Source organism: Bison bison, unplaced genomic scaffold (genome assembly GCF_000754665.1).
Source record: "Bison bison bison isolate TAMUID 2011002044 unplaced genomic scaffold, Bison_UMD1.0 scf7180017864243, whole genome shotgun sequence".
Lineage (NCBI taxonomy): Eukaryota > Metazoa > Chordata > Mammalia > Artiodactyla > Bovidae > Bison > Bison bison.
Window position 1 is genome coordinate 1,599,318 of NW_011494815.1, and position 11,294 is coordinate 1,610,611.

The 11,294-nt window shown below is 48.1% G+C and overlaps 1 protein-coding gene across 2 annotated transcripts in view; it reads right to left on the reverse strand.

Annotated features, from left to right (window-relative positions):
- Positions 1-11,294, reverse strand: part of COL15A1 (collagen, type XV, alpha 1) — a 104,168-nt gene that overhangs the window by 62,211 nt on the left and 30,663 nt on the right. For both annotated transcript variants that reach the window (XM_010847040.1, XM_010847039.1), the window contains 3 exons: positions 6,037-6,584; positions 4,460-4,534; positions 2,831-2,911 (listed from right to left, as the gene is read on the reverse strand). In XM_010847040.1, coding sequence (XP_010845342.1) covers positions 2,831-2,911; positions 4,460-4,534; positions 6,037-6,584 — 704 coding nt within the window. The remainder of the gene's footprint in view (positions 1-2,830; positions 2,912-4,459; positions 4,535-6,036; positions 6,585-11,294) is intronic.

Sequence of the window (11,294 nt, forward strand, 5' to 3'; positions counted from 1 at the left end):
AAATGTGGTAATTTGCTGGCCCTCATTCAACACATATTTCTTGAGGCCCTACTGTGTTCCATGGCTTACCTGATCCCTGGGATATGGAAATGAATTAATAAGAAGGGTGTCTGTCCTTGAACTGTTGGACAATCGGGGAGACACAGACCCAGGCACTACTCGCTGTGAGATTACAGGATGGAGAGCCACACGTGAGGAGGGGACCGAGGCCGTGGCCTCCAATGAGGGGCTCTGGACTGGACCCTGAAGGAGTGGGAACTGGCCAGGTAGAGATGGGATAGGGGAGGGCCCGCCTGGCAAATGGAACCGCAGGAGCCAAGGCATGGACGAGGGGTGAAAGGGCCTGGTGTGCTGGGGATCTGTGAGCCTTGGGTGTCACTGGAAGAGAGGTCCTGGATGTGGAAAAGAATCCTCTGCAGAGCTTTGTGTAAGACAGACCCTCGATCTCACTCCATTCATTCATGAATCTGAACGTCTGGGCATGCGCCCAGGCAAGGGGCTTTTTTTAAGATCGACTCCTAGTTCCCCCCTCCCCCCACCCCACCCCCACTACATACACACAGTATAGATAAACACATACATACACACACAGACATATACACACACATATACACACACATACACACACACACACTCAGGACTCTGATGCACAGCCAGGGCTGAGAACCATAGGGTATTAATTCTAACTCAGCAAAGATAGAGCTTTCCAGAAATGGAAAGGTGTGTCAGCAGACACTGACTTAGCAGGAGGAAGAATGGGGCAGCAGGGACTCCTACCCTAAATGGGGAAGGAGGTGAGGAGGGGCTGGCTTTTTAAGTCCCTGACCGCTCAGGCAGTCCATGATTCAGTCTGAGGGTCATGGTTTGTATCTTAGAGGGTGGCAGGTTGCAAAGGGTGAGGACAGGGAAGTGAGATTCATTCCAAGAGAAAAGCCAGATAGAGAAGGGAGGGGAACGTCTGAGCCAAAGAGGGAAATTCCCCCGTCCTGGGGTGGGGAGCCGGGGGGGGAGTTTTCCAGGGGAGGGTGAAAGGGGGGGCAGTCCCCAGTTTGGGGCTGATGTGACTGACTGTGGCCTGGACCCAGGCTGGAAACCCGGCTCTGCCGCCTCCAGACTGCACATCCTCAGGCAAAGCTTTGCACTCCCGTGTACCTCAGTGCCTCCCCCAGGGAACGATAGGAAAACACTGCCCTGCGAAAGAGGTTACAGCCGTGCCTGACCCGCCTCCACCTCCATGGCGTCCCATGCTCTTAAGCCCCGCTTCAAGTCCGTCCCTCAGGACCACCTTGGGTTATTAGTCTCTCTGCCCGAGTCAGCCTCATTCCTAGCTGTGAGCTGGTACACTGGGGGGCAGCACCAGACCAGAAAGCCTAGAGGACCATGGCTCTGTGCCCTGCTGCCCTACGTCCTGGACATGCCAGTGGGGTGGCCAAGGGATGATGGGCTCATGCGACTGCAACACTGCTCAGCACAGCTACCCCGAGTCACCACCCAGGCAGGCACCTTGGACCCTTCACTTTCTCCATCACAGCTACCCCCAAATTGGCTGTGGTCCTGGGGGGGCACCCCTGCAACACCACCCCGGCCAGCAGCACAAGGTCATGGCCAAATCCTTGATAGGGCATAATGGGACTTGTGCTTTAGCCTCAGCTCAGCCACACACCCTAGGCCCAGTCTCTTTCCTTCTTTGGACCTCACAGTTTGTTCAGTAGTACCAAGGGCAGTTTTCTGTACATCTCTGAACAGGAAGAGGTGACCGTTAAGGCCCTCTCACAGTAACAGACTCCGGTCCTATTCTGCCCCACCCACACCTCTGTCTCCGGAGGTCTGTGATTTATAGCCTCTGCCTTCTTTCCAGCTCCCTGCTTTCTTCCATCAGAGATGTGTCCATAGACTGAGCCAGACCAGTCTAGGAGATGGCTGGGGCTTCCGTGTTCAGTGACTCAGACACTGCTGGCTGTTTTTATTAGAACAGGCTCCTTGGTGTCTCCACAGTCTGATTCAATGCTTTCAAAACCACTTCCTTGTCTCGGCCACAGGGCACATTCCCAGGAGGGAGGAGGCCCACACCACCGCTGCCTTTCCCATGGGACCAGAAATGAGCTCCTAGGAGGGCTCTGCATCTCACAGGAGTGAGGGCCCCAACTTCCCTCTCATAGCCAGAGCCCCGAACAAGTGCGACAACAGCCACTTCCCTTGTGCCAGGCACTGGGCCGAGACCTTTTCCTTGCACAGCCTCATCGGACCTCGCAAGGACCCCACAAGACAGCACTCTGATTATTGTTTGGTGGAAGAGGGGCTGAGGCTCAGAGAGGCTGATTAAGTCACCTAAGCTCACACAGCTGGGAGGCAATGGAGCAGAGTTCGCCTTTGGAAAGCCCTCCCCTGGTCACAGCACAGGGTGGCACCTGGGTATTGGCGTTCCCCTACACTGAGTGAAGTGAAGTGAAGTCGCTCAGTCGTGTCTGACTCTTTGTGACCCTGTGGACTGTAGCCTACCAGGCTTCTCCATCCATGGGTTCTCCAGGCAAGAATACTAGAGTGGGTTACCATTTCCTTCTCCAGGGGATCTTCCCGACCCAGGGATCAAACCCGGGTCTCCTGCATTGGAGGCAGACGCTTTAACCTCTGAGCCACCAGGGAATCCCCCTACACTGAGGATTTTGCAAAATGCCCACTGGCCAGTATTTTCCTGACTTCCCCAGGTGAGCTGTTGAATGAAGTCACAGATGTGAGGACAGAGACTTCAGACCAAGTCTGGGTCCTCTTGGACAATGCCTAGCCCTCTAAAAGCTGACCAAGATGACATAGCACAGTACCCGGTACTCACTGGGGCTTGAGTGTAGGTGACTGCTTCCAAGATCTCAGCTACTCCATCCGTCTCCTGGAGCCCGCTGGTCTCTCCAGATGCCTGTGTGGAGACAAATCATGTGGGCAGAGGGGGAGAAAAGTTGATAACTGGGGAGTCATAGAAACAGACTCCTATGGAGAAGCAGGGTGCATGTAAAAGGAAAGGTGTAGATGGAGGTGTACAGAGAAAGTGGGGTGAAGGGGAAAGCATGTGATTGAGCTATTCTTTTTGTCTCCTTCCACATTTTATTGCTCAAACAAAAAATACAATCAATGTAGTCTCTCCAACATACCTACTTACATTTTGCCCAAGTGCCCTCCTATCTTGATCAAAAGGCACTCCCTCTGTGCCGACTGTCATCAGAATTTCTCACTGGGAACCACTATATTTGAAGAACATCCTCCTCTTGTTACCTAGTCTTCACAATTAGCCCCCTGATGGCAGCCAGGACACCGTGTGCCATGATTTTGTAACCTGCTTGTGGACCCTTGGATTGTTTCTGTTTGTTCAATATTAATAGCACCATAGAGATGAAGCAATATATACACACAAGTTTTCCCTTCTCTCAGCATCATGGGAATGCCAGGCTGGAATCATGGACTCGAGGAGAGCAAATATTCTCCCAGGGCCAAGTTCTACCTCTGAGGGGCTGGCTGTCCAAGTACATTGGCAACATTTTTTACTGAATGAATGAAAGAAGTTTATGCTTAGCTTTGGGGCTGACATATAGAGGATATGAAGGTCTACGAATACGCCATGCTCTGCTGGCCTATGACTTTCCTTCTTTGTGCGGTGTCTTCTGCTAGGAATACCTTTTCTTCTTCATCTGGCTGACTCTTGCTTGTCACTGATCAGGTATCAACTCCTTCCTGACCGGCTTCCTGTTCTTCCTCTTCCACCTTCCTGCCCCCGCCTGACTTGTAGAATTTGGGTCTGAGGACCAATTACACTCAGGTCTATCACTGCTTTTGGGTATGTCTGAGCATCTTGAGGATGCAGACGGTCCCCAGTTCATCTCTTTATCTCCCGCATCTCCCCAGGTCAGTCACCTTGCAGGTACTCAGTCAATCCTGGAGGGAGGGGGAGGAAGGAGGAAGAGGGAAAAGGAGCCATCTTTTTTTCCCTGCTCACCACCCCCTTTAATTGAGGAACTGATTCATTTGCCAAGCATAAAAGCTAAATTTAGGTTTGTTTTTATAAGAATTTACATTCAGAATGTCTTGGAGTTTTAACTTTTATTTTAGAATCCTGACACCCTTTCTTGGCAGGAAGTCTGGAAACCAGGCCATTGACTGGTACAGCCATGGAAGAACCTAACACCTTAGAAGAAACACAACTCCCCCCGCCACCAATCCTCCACCAAACACCAAAGACATGGCTGAAGTTCTCAAAAATAATAACAAAGCCAAAAACCTCAAAATAGGACTTGATGGAGCGCTTGCCAAGATAAGGGATTTCAGAGACTCCATGACGTTTGGGGTGAAAAACTGCCTGGGTGCTGGGCCCTTCTCTGGCTGCTGGGGCTTCAGGGCCCACTGTGGGGGTGACAGGGAGAAGTGGGGGTGATGGGGAGAAGTGGGGGTGACAGGGAGAAGTGGGGTGGCTCACCGAGGAGTCTTCAGCTTCACACATCTCCTCGGGAGTCCTGGGGTCAGGGTGGATGATGAGCTGCTGTATGGAACCCTAGAGGAAAGCAGAGGGGTCAGAGGCCGCGTTTACAGCACAAGTGCCCCTGGGACACACGACTGTTTTTATACAGAGCAGAACCAGTGAAAGGACAGGAGTGAGAAGTGCTGCCCGAGGCCATGAAAAGAAAACCATGCCATCCCCAGGCCTGCTCTCATTAAGGGGGGCTCTCCCTGGGACAATGTAAAATGAGCCTCACTAACCAGAGAGGTCCTTAGAGAGCTCAGTATTCAAAGTGCAGAATAACAGCAGCCTCCTAACAGGTCCCCAGGTCCCTAACTTGTCAGCAGTGAACCCTAAAGTACTCGCCTCCCCCACCAGAAAGTGTCTCTCCCCGATGGCTCAAAGCTTCCAGCTGGAAGGACTTGCCCCCAGAGTAGCTGTCAGCCAGGCTCCCTGCCTCCACTCTGCCTCCCCTCCCTACCACCGACAGCCCATTCTGCATATGTGGTGGTGGTGTTAGTCACTCAGTTGTGTCCAAAATTTTGTGACCCCATGGACTGTAGCCTGCCAGGCTCCTCTGTCCATGGAATTCTCCAGGCAAGAATACTGGAGTGGGTTGCCATTCCCTTCTCCAGGAGATCTTCCCGAGCCAGGGATTGAACCCGGGTCTCCTGCATTGTGGGCAGATTCTTTACCATCTGAGCCACCAGGGAAGTCCATCTCCAAGTGAGAGTTTCAAAACTGTTCATTGGATTCTACCTTCTTAAAATCCATATTCCACTGTATTACAGATAAACCCAAACTCCAGCTCAGTCCTGTCTTAAATCAATTGGGAAGGTATCAGTAAGAATCAAAATGAAAGTGAAAGTTGCTCAGTCTTGTCTGGCTCTTTGCAAACCCATGGACTATACAGCCCATGGAATTCTCCAGGCCAGAATACTGGAGTGGGTAGCCATTCTCTCCTCCAGGGGATCCTCCCAACCCAGTAAGACTAGTGGTGACTAAATGAATGACTACAATAACTTGGGATTTGCTTTAGAATGGCTCGTTCATAAAAATCCATTTGACAGTAAAATCAGTCTTCTGATATTTTTTCAAGGCACATTGTCCCAAAGGAGAGACAGCAACTACCTCACACTCTCATCTCAGCTCTTCCACCTTTGCAGAAATTATATGCAGCTGTCACCATTTTCCAAAGATAAAATCACTGAACAAACCTTGAATTACAAACCTTACCCTTTTTATAATGCCTAAAAACAGAAAAAGTGCTTTCACACAGGCTAGCTCACATGATTCTACAACCCTATAGCCTAAGTTTTCTAATCCCCACTCACAGATAAGAAAACACAGAGAGGATCAGAGAATTCAGCTGCTGTTTAAAATCATCAGGCTACACTGAAAACTCAGGAATAGAATCTAAGTTCTGAGTTTCGAGCCTAGCTTTTGTCCCACTAGCATGCATGCCCGAGGACATAAGGATAAAATGATAATAAGAACAGTCGCTCGTGTTTGGTGCAGTGTCCAGCAGCCTCCTCGTCTGGAAGACTTGAACTCACAATGAATCTCTCCAGCCCCGTAGCTCCTGCATTGCCCACAAAGATTCCCGCACTGGGCTCGAAGGTCAAGGCCTGGGAGGACCTTGGAAAGGGGACGCGGCCATGCTCCTCACAGTCCACGAGGAGGGTCACTTCCTCGCCCTGGACGACCACAGCAAAGTAGTTCCACTTGTGGGTCATCACGGGCACCAGGAAGGCGGCGGCCTCACGGGACACCTGGGAGCTAGGCTCCGTGTAGTAGAGGATGACCCGCTGGCGGCCGTCCTCCACGCCCGAGAGCCGCAGGCCCAGGTAGATGACCTTCTGGAAGGCGTCCGTGATGGCAAAGAGCACACCGCCTTGGGGGCTGCTGGGCTTCACCCTCACGCTGATGGCGAAGTCCCTGAAGAAGGTGGACGGGATGAGGGTCCTGGCCGGGCGGCCGACGTTGGCACCAGGCCCAAAGCTGTAGGCTGGGAAGCCACCATAGCCAGCTACAAAGGACACAGAGGAGGGCAGCGGGACGCCGACGAGCTCCGTGAGGTCCAGGGGGCCCCGGGAAGCCGATTCTGCAGGGAGGGAGAGAAGAGCCCATGCTTCACACATATGTTCCTCTCTGCTTGGAAACAAGGAGGAAATATACTCAGGAAATGAAATGGGATCCTTCAAGAAGCCCACTGCAGCATCTTAATTTCTGTTTGTCAAACTTTTTTGACAATGACCCATAATAAGAAATACATTTACATGGCCACCCACTATGCACATTTAGACAAATATATATCTGTAACCCTGAAACAGATGTTTCATAAAACATTATTTACTTTTAATACTCACCAGGCACTACAATGTTTTCCTTTCCATTTAACAATTCTTTTTCTCTTTTATTTTATTAAAAACATGCTGGAAAACAACCTACTAAATTGATTTCATTACCCACGAACAAGTCATGATTAGTTTGGAAAACATATCAGAATATTTCTAGAATATTTCTACAATGTTCCCCCACATCAACATAGGGATTTCCCCCCATTTCTCTCTGTAAAAGTGGGCAGGTTTGTTTTGTTGTGTTTTGAGTGAAGTCTACTGTTCAAGTGCCTCAGGATATGGGGGAAAGCAGGGGCAAATCGAAGTGCTCCCAGACCTTAGGACAACTGAAATTTGCATCATTGTCATGCATTGTCAACTCCTTTTGTCACTGTCGTCATTATGACAGCATCACCCACATTCCCTGATCTCTCATTTTTAGCAGCCTGTAAGCTCTTCACATACATTAGTTCATTTACTCCTCACAACCACGCTATGAGGATAGGTACTATTATCCCATTCTATTCCAGAGAGAACTTGTGTGTGTGTGTGTGTTCAGTTGCTCAGTTGTGCCCCACTGCAACCCCATGGACTGTAGCCCACCAGGCTCCCCTGTCCATGGGATTCTCCAGGCAAGAACACTGGAGTGGGTTGCCATTTCCTTCTCCAGGGCATCTGCTGAACCCAGGGATTGAAACTGTATCACCTGTATTGGTAGGTGGATTCTTTACCACTAGTACCACCTGGGAAGCCCCAGAGACAACTTAGAGAAGGTAAAAAATTTGCCCAAAGTAAGCCCATCAGAAGTCTAAAGCCAGAGCATCTGACTAAAGAGGATGTGCTCTTCACTACCACCCTTTGCCGGGAGAAACATAGGGCTCCATTGTGGTGGCCTGGAGAGGACTTAGGCTCATAAGCCTTGAGCCACCCAACCACTATTCCCTGGGAGAAGGCTGCAGGCTGGCTTACAGACACCTGCACCCACATGCACCTAAAGAGATGAGATAAGAATGCAGGTCCCAGGAAGAGGTGGACAGGAACCCTGCAGATGGACAGTAGATACAAACTGGATTTTGAAAAAGTAATGTTTGAAAAAAGGAATGTAAGATGGTCATTTTATTTAATCTGTTTAGATTGATTACACATGGAGATGATAATTTGGGGACACTCTGGGCTATATAAAATATATTATTAACATTTTTAAGACAAGAATAACATGAGGAATAGGCATGGGCCCAGCACCCCACTTAAGAAAGGAAACATCAACTCAGCCGAAGCTCTCAGGAACTCTCTGATCCTTTCCCCCTGCCCATGCCCCAGAGGCAGCCACTCTAGGGGTCTGGTGTTTATCATCCCCATGCATGTCTTTGTGTGTTTACTACACGAGTATATGTCTCTAACAGAATTCAGCACTGCAGTGCCTGTCTCCTAACCTCGTATAAGTGTTGGCAGGCTGCGTGTATTCTGGAACTTTTTTTTCCCACTCAACATTGTATTTTTGTGATTTATCCCTGTTGAGTGTGGCTCCAAGTCTCATGTTTTCATAGCAGTATCCTATGTATAAATAAGTCACTGTGGATTACTTCATCTTTCTGCTGATGGAAAGTGAGGTTTCCCATCACTATTACAGCCACTGCTGCTATGGACTTTCTTATTCACATCTCCTTGTGCTTACCTGTGCAAGTGAGTCCACCACTTTGGGGTGGAATTATTCAATGATATGAACATTTGCACCTGTAACTTCACTGAGTATGGCTAAATTGCTCTCTTAAGCAACTGTGCCGTTTAAAAAACCTGATATATAACCAACAAATAACACTGTATAAGTTTAAGGTGAACAAAGTGTTGATCTGATACCCTTGTATATTGCAATATGATTACCACTCTAGCATTAGTTAATGCCCACCTCGCATGCTATAATTATCATTTCTTTTTGATGTAATTATTATCTTAATTATCATTAAGACGCAACTGTGCCATTTTACATACCCACTAGAAGCATGTTCCTGCCAACATTTAGGGGAGGTAGAGAGATGAGATTTGGGGAGAAGTCCATGGGGCTTTTCAACTATAGCGATGATGTTATTTCTTAAACTAGGTGATATTCGAAAGTATTCCTTGTAGTATTCTTTGTTAAAAACGGTCATGGTAAATATTTCACAACACTAAAGAAAATGATTATTGCATCTTCAGCAAAAGGGCAAGTCTGATCATGTTGAGGCCTTAATGAGAAGGCTTCTCCGGTCACCTGTGCTCTCAGGGTACCCAGCGGCCTGGGCACCTGGCTAGAGGGCCCTCTTGGTCTAGACCCAGCAGCACTCTGACTCCCCAGCAAGCCTGATGATGTCCTTCCAGTGCCCCAGGCCATCGCAGGTCCTCTCCCCCCACGTCAAATGCTCTTCCCTCCGCGCCTCATCCCACTGGCTATTTTTACCAGAATAACTCCTCGTTCTCCCCACCCCCGAAATCCCTTGTTTCACCTCCTGACCTACATCCTCCTCCTTCAAAACACACTAGAGTCCCCCACTTTCACCCCCTATACACTGCAGGTCACTCTTGGGTCACTTGTCTCTCTCCCCATTGGACCACACCATTCATCTCTATGTTCCCGCCTCCAGCTCAGTGCTAAGGAATGAATGAATGAAAAAAAATGAACAAATAAATGAAATTCAACCTCTTCAGTCTACAGAAAGAAGGCAAAACTGAAGTTAAAAGAGGGAAGGGGTTTAGTAATTATAAACAGACCTGATTCTCAATCCAATGCTTTTTCTGTCCAGTTTGCAATTTGCATTAAAACAGAAAGTAAAGTATAGCAAACCCAAGAAGGCAAAAATAAGAAGATTCGTAAATTGGTTAAATTTAATGACACACAAATTTTTTAAGTTCTGCATAGCAAAAATAAATTCCCACAGTGTCAAATAAAATCCCAATCTTGACAAAAATATTTGCTGCATATATCACAGACAACAAACAAATTACCTTAACACACAAAACAAATGAATAAGCAGGAGGTCAATAATCCGAAGATACTGGGAAAGATTGAAGAAGAAAGAAGGGGACGACAGAGGATGAGACCGTTGGACGGCATCACTGACTCAATGGACGTGAGTTTGAGCAAGCTCCAGGAGATGGTGAAGCCTGGTGTGCTGCAGTCCATGGAGTCGCAAAGAGTCAGACACGACTGAGAGACTGAACAACAACAAAATAATCCAAAAGAAAAAATGGGCAAAGAATAGGAAAGTCTTTCCACAGTAAAAGAAAAAAAAGGGCTATTAAACATACGAACAGATACTTAGCCTCATTCACAACAAGAAAGATACAAGGTAAGATTATGAAGAGACAGCATTTTCCCTATCAGACTGGCAAAGATCAAAGCGTTGGCTAACATCCTGTTTAGCAAGCGTTTGAGGGAACAGGCCATTGCATGCACTGCTGCTGGAAGTGTAAAGTGATAACATCTGCGGGAGGAGCGTCCTCACTATGTGTATCAAAATTAAAAGTGCACATGTACTCTTTGACGCAGTGGTTATACTTCTATAAATTTTTGAAACAGATAAAGTTACATATGTGCATATAAAGAACTTAAAAGAATATCCATTGCAGCACTGTTTAAAATGTATCTGGACATATCTAAACCGTTCCATCTTGGAATTCTCAGGGAATGGTTAAATAAATACTAACTTTTGTTATAGTCACACAAAGCAATCCAATGCAGCCTTTATTTATTTTTTAAAAATATTTATTTATTTGGCTCCCTCGGGTCTTAGTTGATCATGGTTAGTTGTGCTGTGCCATGTGGGATCTTGGTTCCCTAATTACGGGCTAAACCCACAATCTCTGCACTGCAAGGCAGATTCTTAACCACTGGACCGCCAGGGAAGTCCACTTGTGAAGCCTTTAAAAAGGTGTGATTCCTTAGGTGTTAATATGAAACAAGAAGAGCTGACTGTTTGGAAAAGACCCTGATGCTGGGAAAGATTGAGGGCAGGAGGAGAAGCGGGCGACAGAAGATGCATCATCGACTCAATGGACATGAATCTGAGCAAACTCTGGGAAGCAGGGAAGGACAGGGAAGCCTGGCAAGCTGCAGTCCACCGGGGTCACAAAGAGTCGGACACAACTGAGCAACAACAACAACAAGATGTATGAACTAGAAACAAACAGAAAAACAAGGTGCAGAATAGAATTGCTATCCATTCAGTTCAGTTCAGTGCAGTCGCTCAGTCGTGTCTGACTCTTTGTGACCCCATGAATCGCAGCACACCAGGCCTCCCTGTCCATCACCAACTCCTGGAGTTCACCCAGACTCACGTCCATCAAGTCAGTGATGCCATCCAGCCATCTCATCCTCTGTCGTCCCCTTCTCCTCCTGCCCCCAATCCCTCCCAGCATCAGAGTCTTTTCCAATGAGTCAACTCTTCGCATGAGGTGGCCAAAGTACTGGAGTTTCAGCTTTAGCATCAATCCTTCCAAAG